At 37.2% G+C, this 16,403-nt stretch overlaps 1 protein-coding gene across 1 annotated transcript in view; it reads left to right on the top strand.

The window, feature by feature from the left end:
* ADAM7 (ADAM metallopeptidase domain 7) overlaps window positions 1-16,403 on the top strand; it is a 113,163-nt gene that overhangs the window by 25,932 nt on the left and 70,828 nt on the right. The window contains 5 exon segments of the mRNA XM_066252634.1: window positions 1,384-1,455; window positions 6,473-6,642; window positions 9,286-9,370; window positions 10,990-11,120; window positions 12,918-13,092. Of these exon segments, the coding sequence (XP_066108731.1) occupies window positions 1,384-1,455; window positions 6,473-6,642; window positions 9,286-9,370; window positions 10,990-11,120; window positions 12,918-13,092 (633 nt within the window).

Raw genomic sequence — 16,403 nt, 5'->3', positions numbered from 1 at the left:
AAAACTGGAAAGCCACATGCAAAAGAATGAAACTCGACTACAGCCTGTCCCCGTGTACTAAAATTAATTCAAAATGGATCAAAGACCTAAATATAAGACCTGAAACAATAAAGTACATAGAAGAAGACATAGGTACTAAAATCATGGACCTGGGTTTTAAAGAACATTTTATGAACTTGACTCCAATGGCAAGAGAAGTGAAGGCAAAGATAAATGAATGGGACTACATCAGAATTAAAAGTTTTTGCTCAGCAAGAGAAACTGATATCAAAATAAACAGACAGCCAACTAAATGGGAAATGATATTTTCAAACGACAGCTCAGATAAGGGCCTAATATCCAAAATTTACAAAGAACCTCATAAAACTCAACAACAAACAAACAAACAATCCAATAAAAAAATGGGAAGAGGACATGAACAGACACTTCTCCCAGGAAGAGATACAAATGGCCAACAGATATATGAAAAGATGCTCAGCTTCATTAGTTATTAGAGAAATGCAAATCAAAACTACAATGAGATACCACCTCACCCCTGTTAGATTAGCTATTATCAACAAGACGGGTAATAGCAAATGTTGGAGAGGCTGTGGAGAAAAAGGAACCCTCATTCACTGTTGGTGGGACTGTAAAGTAGTACAACCATTATGGAGGAAAGTATGGTGGTTCCTCAAAAAACTGCAAATAGAACTACCTTATGACCCAGCAATCCCTCTACTGGGTATATACCCCAAAACCTCAGAAACATTGATACGTGAAGACACATGTAGCCCCATGTTCATTGCAGCACTGTTCACAGTGGCCAAGACATGGAAACAACCAAAAAGCCCTTCAATAGAAGACTGGATAAAGAAGATGTGGCACATATACACTATGGAATACTACTCAGCCATAAGAAATGATGACATCAGATCATTTACAGCAAAATGGTGGGATCTTGATAACATTATAAGGAGTGAAATAAGCAAATCAGAAAAAAACAAGAACTACATGATTCCATACATTGGTGGAACATAAAAATGAGACTAAGAGACATGGACAAGAGTGTGGTGGTTACCAAGGGTGGGGGGGGAGGGAGGACATGGGAGGGAGGGAGGGAGAGAGTTAGGGGGAGGGGGAGGGGCACAGAGAAGTAGATAGAGGGTGACGGAGGACAATCTGACTTTGGGCGAGGGGTTTGCAACATAATTTGATGACAAAATAACCTAGACATGTTTTCTTTGAATATATGTACCCTGATTTATTAATGTCATCCCATTACCATTAATAAAAATTTATTAAAAAAAAAAAAAAAAGAAAATCTGTTAATGGGTGAAATACTTTATTGAGTTAGCACGCAACTCCTATTATTAATAAATATCGGTCTGATGTTTCTATTTCCAGTATCACAGAAATAATAATCTTCAAAGTAAACTGAGAAACCGAATTTGGGGAATGGTCAATTTTGTCAACATGGTAAGATTTTTATACAGTTTAAATTAAGCTAATAATACAAATGGAAAAAAAAAACTTTTAATATAGATATTACTGAATTCTTTTGGTAGTTCTGCTATGCAAAGCCAAAAAGACAGCCTGACCAGGTGGTGGCGCAGTGGATAGAGCATTGGACTGGGATGCAGAGGACCCAGGTTCGAGACTCCGAGGTCGCCAGCTTGAGCGCGGGCTCATCTGGTTAGAGCAAAAGCCCACCAGCTTGAACCCAAGGTCACTGGCTCCAGCAAGGGGTTACTCGGTCTGCTGAAGGCCCGCGGTCAAGGCACATATGAGAAAGCAATCAATGAACAACTAAGGTGTCGCAATGTGCAATGAAAAACTAATGATTGATGCTTCTCATCTTTCTCCGTTCCTGTCTGTCTGTCCCTGTCTATCCCTCTCTCTGACTCACTCTCTGTCTCTATAAAAAAAAAAAAAAAAAAAAAAAAAAAAAAAAAAAGCCAAAAAGACAAAACTTTATCCAGTAGACTAATTAGCAAATATTCATTAAAAATTCACAACAACAAATAAACCACAGGTCTGAGTTTTGGTTTCCTAAGTAAATGTCATTTAATACTTAAACATTTCAATGAGTTTCAAATATTGGTCACTAATCACAAAAATTTATAAAGCAATGTACAAAGATTTGAATACTCATCATTCGTAAATCAAATCCACTATTTTAAATTACTGCTCCACAACCTTGCACAGCAAAAAGGTTTTCAAGCTATAATTTGTTTTTTATGTTTTGACACAAAAATTAGGAAAAATATTTTAGTAAAATACACTAATGAGATAGATTTGTTTAAAATAGAAATAGCTATAACCTTTCTTAAAGATAATATTGTAAATTGTAGATATTTTTCTCATGCTGACTTGCCCTAAGTCACCAAACTCCCTTATCTAGGTCAGTGGTGGTTCATTCCCCAGTTGAAGGACATTTGTAGTTTTTGCGATGATGAATTCACGTTTGATTCTTTAAAACATTTGCATACATATGTATGTGCAAACATAAATTTTATTTTCTTTTTGTAAATGACTAAGAAGCAAGAATGTGGTGTTGAATGGTAAGTATGTGCTTTTTAGCTGGTTATAGTGAATTTTTATATGGTTTGCTTTTAATTTTCACTTAATTTAAAAATATTTTTGATTCAGTGGTTATATATGTCACTTAATTTCAGAATAGTTGGTCATTTTTTACATGTCTTTATGTTAGAATTCTTCCTAACCATGTAAGTTTTTCACTAGAGCTTTAATTTATTAATAATTTTTTTTTACATTTCCAGTCAGATAATTTAACATTTATATCATCTCTGAGTCTAGTTTTATTGACTCATCTCTTAAACAGTGGGTTGTTTCTCCTTGCTTTTTTCTGTGTTATTTAATATTTTATTAGATACTGTACATTATATATAGGACAGTAGGGACAAAGGAAATTGTATTTATACCTGGAAATGTACACTTCTTCTTTTGGTAGGCCGTTAACAAATGGGATTGAATCAATCTTGCTGGCAATTACACTGGTTGAGGGTTTTGCATGCTCTTGTTGCACAGTGCACCACGGGCAATTCCTGTAATGTTACCTTGTGCTCAGAGTGGGTTCTGGGTTGTTGAGGAGGGAATTCCTGCTTCAACCTCAACCCTGGGCCTTCATTAGAAGCCAGCGCTCAAAGGTCTTCCTTCACTTGCTTATCTCTTCTTCAGAGCAACCTATTCTTGGTTTTTATTCAGTAATTGCTGGCCTAGTTATGGGACCCAAGGTGTTTCTGTTATCCTGATCTACCTTTGGTTTTAGGAAAGTCCTGTCCATGGGTCTTTGGGTAAATATTTCCCAGCGTTCATGGTTTCCTCCTTTGGAGACAACCCTGAATGGCCAGGCCTCAAGACAGTTTCCTTCTTCTCTAGGGGTAGGTGTTTTTCTTGTCTCTTCTTTCAGCCACAGCAGATCTTCACTTGAGTTCTGGAGATGTAAAGAAAAAGTTTGCTGCAGTTCATATAGCAGCTTAAGGTTTTGTTTCTCAAGATAGAAAAGTGCAGTAGCTCTACTGAGATAGTTAGAATGCATATTCAAGTTTAAGAAGCATTTCCTTATAGAAAGCTGGGTTAGAACTATGGTCAGTCTAAAAAGAACAAGGGATGCTAATGTCTACTGCCAGAAAGTCCCATTAGCCAATGCATATGCCCACATTTTGTAAATAATAAATAATTGTCTATTAATAACAATGACAACAACAACAAAGATGTTCTAAGGCAGCAGTTGCTCCCATCCTTCAGGCCTGTACCACCAAGGGAGGATAGCTCCAGTCTCCCAGTCTGTCCTTCTCTGTGTTCATGGGTGTCCAGAGGAGGCCTGTGGAGCAGAGGGTCTTACATGCTCACTCTATCCCACATTTGTCTTTTAGCAATTCCTTAAAAATATCTGATGGCATCTTCTTCTCTGGCTGTTTGGCATATAGCATCTCTTCTCACTCTCTGCCACTGGGAGATGCTCTAGGACCATCTCTCTTCGAAGGAGTTTGTGTTCCTTTAAGGTTCAGACTGCATCTTTTTGCCAATTACCTCCGCACTCATGATTTCAACAAAAGATAGGATTTTGTAGCTTCCTTGGCTTTTTCTTTTGGTCAGGGAAGAAGCAGCATTCTTTCTATGTCCACCTTAGTCAGAAGCAGAATTACAGAATTACTCTTAAATATAAATCTAGGTCTATGGAAATTAAAAATTCTATGACTTTTTCTAAAATGTAGGGCAATGTGAAGTGAAATGAGTATATCTAATAGTCATTTCTGTTTGCTCTTATTTCTTTTGTCTTTGTCATTACCCTAACATTGATCCAGATACAAAATTCAATTTCTCTCCTTGGGTTTTCATCTCCAAAGTTAGAATACATACAAAATTGTTGCATGTTGTTGAACTTTCATTAAATATTTTCAAGTTTAGATTAGGAGATTATACCACAAACAATTTAAAGTAGCATTGCCTACAAGTCCTTGACCCTTTCAATCACATCACTTATCCCTGGCCTTTGATCCCCCATATTGCCCATAAGGGAGAGGCATTCACAGGAAGCAATCTCTATTCTGGCCCCAGATCTAGCTGGATCTAGCTCATTGAACAGATTGTTCTCCAGAGTAAAATGTCTTTATTTTATAAGATACTTTATCACTAGAAGAGAATACATTCATAAGATGACAGATATTGTTTTCATTTGCACTTGCAACCAGTTTTATAAACCTAAAGCCCACCCAAAAATGTAGAAAGTCCAAAGAGCCTAGGTAAAAATAATTTTTTGCTCTGAGGGATCTGACTCATAAGATTATTCCATGATAAACTCTGGACAGAAAGGAGTGGGCATCACAGATTTGAAATGACAATTTAACTAAAGGCGTAACTTCATTAAAATTGAAAAAAAAAACAGTTATTTTATTTCATTTTTTAATTAGATTTCACATAAAAGTGGAATCATATGGCACTTGTCTTTCTCTCACTGGCTTATTTCACTTAGCTAACAAAAAAAAATAGGAACAGACTTATAGATATGGAGAACAGACTGGCAGCTGTGAGAGGGGATTAGCGTTGGGGGGCTGGGTGAAAGACGGTGAAGGGATTAACAATGGAAAAAAAACACAGACACAGACAACAGCAGGGTGCTCACCAGAGGGAAAGGAGTGGGGGAGGAGAAGAGGGTAAAGGGGGAATAAATGGTGATGAAGGGAAACTTGACTGAGGGTGATGAACACAGAATACAATATTCTGATGATGTGTTATAGAACTGTACACCTGAAACCGATATAATTTTATCAATCAATATTACCCAAATAAATTCAAAAAATAATTTTTTAAATTAAAGAAACCTAGTTCTCATGGTTATGAAATGGACCTTATTAGGTTATCATACTGACAACGTCGAATTCAATATATCCATATGATATAGGTTAAGAAAAGCAGAAAATTAACACAAGATTATTGTTATAACAATGATATATGTATTAAACTTTTTAATATCTCTCTATTAATATCACTTAAGTAAGCTCTCCATTTCTATTCTTAATTCAGTGTTCATAGTTTATTATTGATTCTTTCTTCCAATCTAGCTGCTATGGAATGGACAACTGATACACCACATAGTTATTTGTCTCAAAATCTTCATAATACATATTTGCTTAAAATTGTCCTTTTTTGTTCTGACATTAAGTATCTATCAACTAGGTATTTATAAAAAAAAAAAGCAGATGGAAATAGAGGTAGAAGGCTTATGTGCTATAATTGTTTCTTCCTGCTTTGAGCAATCCACAGTAAGATTTCTTAGACAACAAAATAATTCCCAAAATCAAACATGGAGAACAAACATGGCAGCAAACCATTGGTTTTTTAAACCAATGTAGACTTTCTAATCTGCCATAGAACCAACTCTTTCAAAGCAAAAAGATGAAAAAAGGATATTTATTCGACTGTGTGCTACTGTTAGTAAATTTACATTTTCAGGTCAGTTGTAATCTCAAAGGTTTACTGAATTATTTATTCAGAAACACTCTGAGCCCACTGCCCAATAAGGCTTATGACAGGTCATGGGGAAACAGACATTTTTAGTTTAGTTTCTTTGCTAGCCATGGCCATTCAACCAGAATTCTGAGAGATTCACACCACATTAGGTTTATCTTTTTAAAGATTTTACTTATTCATTTTAGAGAAGAGAGAGAGAGTGAGAGAGAGAGAAAAGAGAGGTGGGGGAGGAACAGGAAACATCAGCTCCCAAATGTGCTTTGACCAGGCAAGCCCAGGGTTTCGAACCAGTGACCTCAGAGTTCCGAGTTGATGCTTTTATCCACTGCACCACCACAGGTCAGGGGCATTAGGTTTCAATATAACTTTTTTTTAAGTCTGCACTTTTTGCTTATGTAACTCATGTATTAAAATTACTTTTTTAAATGTAAAATAATATAGTAATGGTGAGGATCCTTCTGCAACTTGACTTTGTGAACAATTATTTCCTTTTGAACAGATTTATAAAACTTTGGACATTCATGTCACATTGATTGGCCTTGACATGTGGACAAATGGAGATAAAATAGAAGTAGATTCCAATATAAAAACTACTCTATTGCGTTTTTCAGCTTGGCAACAAACAATCCTTTAAAAAAGGAAGATTTTTTATCATGTTTTGTTACTCGGGTATGTAACTGCTCTATTTTCCTGCATACCTATGGAGGATTATTAAAAAACAAAACCAAAAAAAACAAGTGAGCAACAACTAAAATATTTTAACGTTATGTCTTAGCTACATAGAAATTTCCATATGCACTTTTTAATAACCTTTCTTCCTAATAGTGATGACTGCTAGAAAGGAAAAATCTAATACATTCATAGTCCTGAGCAGGGTTGAAAATGTCGTTAGGTAAGTAAAGTGCTTTTGGAATTCATTTACTTTACTTATTTACTTCCAACACTAACCTCCTTCAGCCTTCCAGGTCATATGATTCCAATGCTCCCCCCAAATCAGCTTTGCTGAGGAAGCACCTTATTCTCAGCACCATGTGCCCCTCCAGTAATTAGTGGGCCAAAGGCATCTATCTTCTCTACTATTCAAACTGACAGAAAACTAATGTGAGAAATTAAAATGGCCATAGCTCTAATATTCCTAAGGAAAAGTCTGAATTTATCTAGAATACTCAGATCATTAATTCTTAAAAATAAGGGTAACTTTTTTCAATCACTTTTGCCATTCAAAATACCTAAGCACACTTCTCAGCCTATAGGGAAGTGATAAATAATTATGAAACTGGACTGACTTCAACCTTGTGCTTTGCACAGTCCTGTTGTCAGAAGGACTATTGAATTATGGAAATACAACTTTGGAGCAATGGAATCTTTTAGCATCTCTCATGATGCCCTTAAAGCTATTATAAACGTTGGACACCCACTTTATCTATCTATAATACCTGTGTTTCTCCTGAGATTTGCAGACACAGCCTGCAAATGTGCTTTTGACCATTATCTATATATGCAGCCCACAAAAATTAGGGGATATTTTATTGCTTCATATTCATTTTGAAATATGCCCCAATTTTTGTGAGCAGTATATTAGGTTTCAGTCTGAACTCAGAATTATGAAGCTTTCAAAGCCTGTAATCAGAGGTCAGGTCCAGCTCTTTGTCAGAATGATGAAAGGGAACCAGACCTCAAAGTAATATCATTTCTAATTTTCATATCTGGGATGGCCAATAACACATATTTCCATGGGAAATGTACCTGGCTTGAATATTCATCAACTGAAATAATCCAAAATTTTGAGCAGTAAAGTAAAATACCTCTATAATCTTTATAGTGGTCAAGATTAGCCCCTTTGCCTATTCCTTAGACACGTTATCTCAAAATACTTAATAAAATTGCCTAGAATATTTAAATGGGTGTAAGTGGGAAACCTTTTACTTCCATGAATGTCTCATAACTTCTCTCACCAATAGTATGTCTACAAATAGAGAAATGATGGAGTGTTGAGTGCTACTATATGTCTAGTTGGCATTATATTTGGGATTTCTTAGGTGTTGAGTTTCTTTTCATCTGTGTTCACATAGATCTAGAAGTGATAAGTCACTGTATATGGCATCATCATGGTGTGACTTTTGGTTTGAGGTGGCCAAGGGCAAAGTCAGAATCTGGACTGTGCTTCCTCAGGTGTTTCCTTGCCATAGATGGTGTCTCCCAACGATCTTCAGTCTAGGAAGACCAGAATTCTATGTTCTTCAGAGATGTATAGGCAAATACGAAGACTTTCAAATATAGGAACAGGGACGTTTCAATCATAAAGGAAGAAATAGAATCCATCTTATATCTAGCCATATTTAAATTTTTTAAAGTTAAAATTTTAAAAGGAAAAGTTAAAAACTAAAAAGGATCATCTAGCTTGACCACCTTTCTTGTATTTAAATCCTTTCTATTGCCCACTACATGTGGCTCTCCATCCCATAATAGCTCTCTTTAAAATGTTCCAATTCTAACTGTTCTTGAAAGCATACCAAATTTGGGTTCCTTGTTATACACATCTATATCTGTCTTTTTAGGTAAACTAGGGATAGTCCTATCTTCATAGGTAAACTAGGGATAGTCCATTCTTCACATGACAACTCTTTTAAATGTTTGATTATAGCTATTTAAAAAAAAATTTTTTATTTATTGATTTTTAGAGAGAGGGGAGAGAGAGAGAGAGAAAGGGGAGGAGCAGGAAGCATCAACTCCTATATGTGCCCTGACCAGGCAAGCCCAAGGCTTCGAACCGGCAACCTCAGTGTTCCAGGTCGACGCTTTATCCCACTGCGCCACCACAGGTCAGGCAATTATAGCTATTAAATTGTGTATTAGTTTTCATGGTTGGTTAAACATTTAAAAATTTTTTCAACCACAGCTAATTAATCACATCATCACGTCTATTCACTATATTTTATTTTCCTCTCTGAACATGTTTAACTTAATATTTTTGTTCTTTTAAGTGATTTTATCCAAAGCTTGAGTGTAGAGTAAACTAAAGTCAACTAAAATGGGACTCCACCCTATTTTGGGGTTTTTTTGTTTGTTTTTTTAGAAAGTACTTTTTATATGATTTTGGCTTAATATTGCATTGACTTTTTCAATGCCTCTCCTATGTCATAGGTTTAAAATGAGCTTAATATCCACTGAGGTCATTCCTAATTCCAGGAAAAAGAAAAGGCACTTTTATGTGCAAAGGCACTAGCATTGTGGGGGTTCACTGCAATTCAATCTATGTGTTAATTAAATTCCTACCTCAGATTGAAGAGTGTGTTTTCACTTTGTCTACAGTGGAAAGTGGCTATACACCCATGCACAAGGAACTTCCTATCCAGAGGGTATGTGCTTGCTCTTTTATTCCTCCAGTGGCGTTAAGGTGGGTAACGTTTTATTTATGTTATATTACTTAGTTAAAAGTTTGAATTAAATTTCTGTAATTTTCTGTGGCCTTTTGAAAGGGACTATGTGTGCATCCCTTCATATATTCCCACCAAAATATGCTATGATCAAACTGTCATGTTGCCTTCCCTAACTGAGAAATATTTTATTAAAAAATTCTAAATAAGTAATACAGATAAATCAGTGTTCATCATTTAAAAGAACATCATATACAGATTAACATACAAATATTAAGAAAGCTCTTCTGCATATTAAATATGGTTGTATACAAGGACATGTAAAGTTCATTAAACTTGGCTGATTTAGCAAGTGAGGATAATTGTTCCTGTGCTGAAATGAAGTGGCATAGACCATTTAAAATATTACATCAAGGCAGACTTGCAATTTATTTTCCAAAGTGTAAGACCTTCAAACTGCCGAATCCCTTTGTTTATCTGATCCTTCTTCAAGTCACTATGCTTCTAGTAAACACTGTCCAGTAACCATATCTAAGAAATTCTTGAAAACTTCAAGATTTATATATTTTTCTTTAGTGTCTCTGCTTAGTTGTTGCTATGCTCAGCCTAGTCTTGTTAAGACTTTGAAATTAAAAGCTAGTACTCTTAAAATGACTTCATGACCCCTTTATTATATGATTCTTTATATGCTTTGGGTTTTGCCTATAGAATTTTAATAACATAATTTTTTTATAAAGAGTCAATGTAATCTAATACAGACTATCACCACTCCAATTATGACCAATTTAGAACACATTTTAAAACTTCAAATGAGCAAGATGAAATGACCAAATTAGGGGTATTTTACAATAACCTGATATCCCACCCCATTTGGAAATTAATATTTTTCATTAATACAAAGATTAAATTGTTAAGTAGGGCTACAAAGAGGTAACAATCAACTTTGCTTGGCTTTTGCAGCACTGACCATATTGTTTTCTTTATAGTAGAAATTCCCTTCTCATAATTGCATAACAATGTTGTGCATTAAAAACATGAACCATGAATATTTTTATTTTACCCTCTTTGAATATCTAGTATATAGAATACAATAAATAATGTTTATTTTATTGGATAAAGCATTAGTTTTTAGCTATTTTTAAGAATGTGTTTCTATAACTCCAACAATGACCAGTATTATGTTACAAGAAAAGAATTTCAAAATGGTAGAACTAAAGACACTCAAAACATCATTTGTCTAACTTTATTATTTAACTAAAGAAACTGAGGTGCAGAAGAGGGAGATAATTAAGGTCATGACCTCTCAATAAGTATTAGTTACCAGAAGCTAGAAAATAGGTTTCAACCATTAGTTCAAAGCACTATGGCCTGACCTGTGGTAGCGCAGTGGATAAAGCGTCGACCTGGAAATGCTGAGGTCGCTGGTTCAAAACCCTGGGCTTGCCTGGTCAAGGCACATATGGGAGTTGATGCTTCCAGCTCCTCCCCCCTTCTCTCTCTGTCTCTCCCTCTCCTCTCTAAAATCAATAAATAAAATAAAAAAATTTAAAAAACAAAAGAAAACAAAAAAACAAAGCACTATGTACTACAGCGTACAATCTTGTAGAAATTTCTCATGTACATCTGTTTTTGGCACCAGGATCTTTTACCTGACCTTAATGTAATTGCAAGCAGAATAGCACATCATCTGGGGCATAACCTTGGGATGCAGCACGATGATTACCTGTGTACCTGTACTTTAGGGAGATGTGTGATGGATAGTGTTGGAAGGTAAGACTCAAATGATATAGAGAATACATTGAAATATTTTGGGAGTGGCTTTTGATGAAAACTCTGTATTATAGGGATATGTTATGATTATATGGAATTTTTCCTATTATACTCCAGAAAGTCTATTGCAGAAGCAAATATGGTAAGGTGTTTCCCTTTGGGAGCTAAATCTTACCTATTGGTAACATCTCAGTGATATGATGAGAGGAATTCTTAAATCTATCTGAACATATTGCAAAAGTACATGACAATCCATTAGTAATTATACTGAGGTGCTAAGGAGAGGAATATAGTCCACGTGCCTTAATGTATCATCTTTACTACAAGCTAGAGTTTTCTCCTCCAAATCTTTATTCAAACACCATTCTCAGCAGAGCTTTCCCAACCACCTGATCCAATTTTTCAATCCTGCCCCCTTACCCATATATACTAACACTATGCACGCCCTCACCCTTTGCTTCATTCCTCCCACCCTTTAGTACTAACCATTTTAAAATACAGTTCACATGTTACATATTTATTATTTTACTCCTTCATTAGAATACAGGCTTTATGAGGTCTGAGGTTTTGTTTGTTAGTTTGTTTGTTTTTCTGCTTTGTCCACTGTTATGGAACCACAGTTAGAAAAGTCCAGGACAGATACTAGGTACTCCATAGATGCAGAATGAAAGAATGTCCTTCTTCCTTCCAGCGCTGAGTTACCTGCAGTCAGGTCCTAAGCCATGTGCATCATTGAACTCTTTCATAGTGGGCACTCAGGGCGCATTGTACACACTAAGAAAAATATTTGTTGATGGTGGTCAGTGCTTCTATATATTGATTAAATGAAAGAAAGTAGCTAAAGCATCCCAATAGGGTGACTGGTACAGAGGAAGAATTCAGTAGCTGATGTTTATTTTCAGGATTCTCCCACCCTAATCTAATAATCTAAAGTCCATCTGTATTTAATCATCACATCAACAATACCTGTAATGGGAAAGGAGTCAAAACAAACAGAAAATGTAAGAGAGGTGAATTTCAGGGTGTTCTTTTTTTTTACTTTAAAGTTCTTTTTAGAACATATCAACATATCATATTCCTAGGATATGTAAGATATTACTAAATATATAGTTCATTTTGACAAATGTTTATAGAGAGCTATTCTGTTCCAGGCACTGTGTTAACTAGTACTTACTTTAAAAAAAAAATCGAACATGATACAGTCCCCCACAGTGAGAAACATATAATCTTACATGATAAACAAGTATATAAATTATTTCAAGAAGAACAAATAGCCTGACCTGTGGTGGTTCTGTGACTAGAGTGTCGACCTGGAACACTGAGGTCACTAGTTTGAAACCCTGGGCTTTCATAGTCAAGGCACATAGGAGAAACAATCAATAAACAACAAAATGAAGCAACTATGAGTTGATGCTTCTCGTCCTCTTTCTTTCTGTCTCCCTTTCTCTCTAAAAATCAATAAGTAAAATCTTAAATGAAAAAGAGGAACAAATAAAAGTAATACTGGAGAAGCAAGCACAATCAGTCTAAACTGTGGGTGTCAGGAAGGACCGGCTGGGTAGTGTATGGTGAGAGCATTCTCACTAAGATAGTATATGTTGACTGTGCTTCCGTAAGACATTTTCTGTAATAAAAAGCCCAGTTACTCTGCTATAACTGTAAGACAAGAGGAAGAAAAGTAAGTGGACTTTATTATTTATATGAATTCTTACTAAATTATTTATAAAATGTTCACAGTTGTTCTACCAGTATGCATTGATATGATTAATCATTATTTTTAACTCATTTTATCTCTAGCATTCCTGCATTAAAATTCAGTAAATGCAGCAGAATCCAGTATGAGCAATTCCTGAAGGATTATAAGCCAATATGCGTGCTCAATGTTCTACTTTCTGATAAATTAGGTGATTCTCCATATTGTGGAAACAAGAAGTTGGATGAGGGAGAAGAATGTGATTGTGGACCAGTTCAGGTATTTGCAAACGATGTGATGTTGATGTTATAAAGTTTGTGCTCAGCTAGAACCTAGGCAGCAATGGAGCCATTAATCAACCACAGTGTTCCCCGTAAAGCTTTAAAAACTGTGCTTTTCTTTTGCTTATTTGGGAAACAAGCTATTGGTGCAGCCTCACCGAAGGCTTCTTACCAAGTCCAAAGCTGCAGATAGAGGTGGTTCACACCATCACATTTGCCTGCTTTGTACATTAATTGGCTCTTGTTGTGAGAAGGGTCCATTTGTGTCATTGACTGACCTCTCATGCACAGTAGGAATTCATTCTACAAAATTCTTCATATTTAATCTAATTTTACTCTGAAAATTATGATGCTAGCCTATAGCCTCGTGGAGCAGTTCATGTTTTAAGGAAACTGTCTTAATTGAGCAGGAACCTCCTAACCTTTCATGTATTTATTGCATTCTTGGTCTCTAAAACATTTAGAATAGTTCTTTGAGGCAGAGTTTAAAGTAATTTTTAATTTGCTTTTCTCCAATATAGAAGTTATTTTTTCCAGAAATTGTCCTAGACAATTTCTTCTCAAATTATCAAGTGCGAGTGACGTCACGGAAATGGCGCCATGAGCAGCGCGTCCGACAGATCTCCCCTAAATCACAACAAATTTATCAACTAGAAACAGAAAAATTTATCCTCGGAGCATTCCGGAGTTCCACACAAACTGAAAGCGAAAGGACTGTTATCACTTGAATCTGAGAGACGAGGGTGTGGAGGAAGCGACCGCAGCGACGTTCATTCAAGCCGCGAGGGAGTGCGCCTGTGGTGAGTCAGCCCACACTCGGGAGCCCCGAGCAGCCGCTGGCGCGCGCCCGGTACACTTGCAGAGCAAGCACCGCCCACACTCTGGAGCGCGAGCAGCCACCGGCCTGCCCGGTCCGGTTGCAGAGTGAGCACCGCCCACACTCCGGAGCAGCGAGCAGCCGCTGGCGAGCACCCGGTACGGTTGCAGAGCGAGCACCGCCCACACTCGGGAGCAGCAAGCAGCCGCCGGCGTGCGCCGGTCCGGTTGCAGAGCGAGCACCGCTAACGTTCCCAGCGGCCCGCGCACTGCGAGTGAGAGTCGCCAGCCACCGGTGCCCGGAGCACCCCATTCGCGCGCGTGCCCTGGGCATTCCACACGCCCAGAGCACCTTACTGGCCCGCACACCCAGGGTGCCCCATTATCCTGCACCTGGTGCGATTCAGCCACCAGCGGCAGGGCGAGCGGGAGAGGCATCAGGGTGGACTTCTACTTGGGAGATTCTCTCCGTGGGCGGGGCACCTCACCCAGCCATTCAAGCTAACAATCAAGCGTTGGGGGAGGGGCACACGCAGGCAGCCTAAAATACCTTCGGGAGCACAGCTGCGACTCAATCACTGAAATTAGCTTAACCCATGAAATCTGCGCACCCTCGGTTCTAATTGATAAGATCTCTCTCAGTTCAGCGACCCAAGACAAGAGGCATGATATTTTTTAGAGCCTCTCGCTAAAGGGGTGGGGGCAACTTCTGATTGATAGAGCCTCCATATTCAGGGATAAACGCTAACAAGAGGGACTTGGCAGATAATAAGATCTATACTACACTAGTCGCAAACAGAGACTAGTGCCTCTTCTTCCCAGCCAAAACAGGCTACAAAGTGTGGAAAGCCTGGGTTGAGAGGTCCAACTGAATGCTAGGCGCTGAACAGTCACCTTGACAACAATTGACTCCCACCCCCGCCTGATTACACTGGAGGCCCTGACTGCCAGAGCCTTTCCCAAAGCCTTGCACTGAGTGGGGATAGAGTGGGGATTTCCCAGCTCTTTGAGCCTCTTACTCCCCAGGCAGAAGCAGTTGCAGCCTTATAGCTGGATTACCAGGCGGCTAATTCAGGAAGGGGGGACTAGGAGAGAGAATCCAGGAAATCAAACTCTCTCATCGTTGGACCCTGCAAACGCCAACAAGCCTTGACTACCAGCAAGACTAAAGCCAATTATATGACATTGCCATAGAATCCCATCAACTGCAAATCCCTACCTAAGTGTGACACAGGGGCAGAGCCTGGGGTACAGAGTCACCGACCAGGAAGAGGGAGAGACAAGAAAAAGGAAGAAGTTAACCTATCAAAATCAAGAAAAATCCACAGACTTTACAACTTGTTCCACTAATTTTTTTTTTGTTGTTGTTTGTTTCTTCTATCTTATTGTCTTTATTTCCTCCACCTCGGTCCTTCTATTCTCTGCCCATCTTATGCTTCCCTTTTCTTGAACTACACTACCCATAACTCTTACATTTTATTTTTCTTCTTCATCCTCACCCTCCTTTAAGGTTATACTCCAAAACACTTAACTCTCACTCTCTCCTCTTTTGTTTTTTTTTGATTTGCTTTATTTTGTTTTTTTCTCTTCTTTTTTTATTTCTTCCTTCATTTTTCTCTTTTTCTTATTTTTTCCTTTCTATTCGTTTTTTCTTTTCTCGTTTTACTTTCCTCCCATTTAATCCTCAATCACGAACAAATTAGTTAATTTGGGACTCAAGGCTTTTTTTGGCTTTATTTTTCTTTTTTGCTTTTGCTTTTGTTTTTTTCTTGTTTGTTTATTTTTGTGGCATTTTGGGTCCTCCCAACCCAAGGTCTCCATTGTATTTAGTCTTCGCTCCACTTAATACAACAGATTTTTACTTATTATTTTTATTTTTTTCTTCTTTATTATTCTTTTTTTGGTCCTTAATTCTGGTTCCCTCTTATCCCTCTCATTATATCTCTTAGTTGACCATCACTTACAAGCAAATCATCTTATGCTTGTCTAAAATTTTCTTCCTTTTTTTTTTTTTCCTTTAGTAGGTCCCTACTCCCTTTTTTTGCCCCTTGAACTCTTCACCCCAAATCAAGCCCTCCATTACAGGCACGATATTTCCCTGAGGAGGGGAGAAGAGGGAAAGAGAAGAAAGAAAAAAAGGGGGAAATAATAAATTATTGCTGTTTTTTTTTGTGGGGTGTTTTACCTTTTTTTTTTTTTTTTTTACTTTTTACTCTTTATTAATTCTAATTAGTGCTATCAACAAGACCACCCTCAGATGTCAATAAGAAAGAGGAAATCGAATATTATGGATACAAAAGAAAGAGAGGTAACACAAATAGATGTGGAAAAATCTATGGAGAAAAGACTTAACATACTGGAAGCCTTGGAGCTAAATGACAGAGAATTTAAAATAGAAATCTTAAAAATACTCAGAGATATACAAGAAAACACAGAAAGGCAATATAGGGAGATCAGAAAACAACTCAATGAACACAAAGAATATATTACCAA

The sequence above is a fragment of the Saccopteryx bilineata genome, chromosome 1 (assembly GCF_036850765.1).
Source record: "Saccopteryx bilineata isolate mSacBil1 chromosome 1, mSacBil1_pri_phased_curated, whole genome shotgun sequence".
Classification (NCBI taxonomy): domain Eukaryota; kingdom Metazoa; phylum Chordata; class Mammalia; order Chiroptera; family Emballonuridae; genus Saccopteryx; species Saccopteryx bilineata.
The sequence above is the reverse complement of the archived record's forward strand: the minus strand, read 5'-3'. Positions and strand labels throughout refer to the sequence as shown.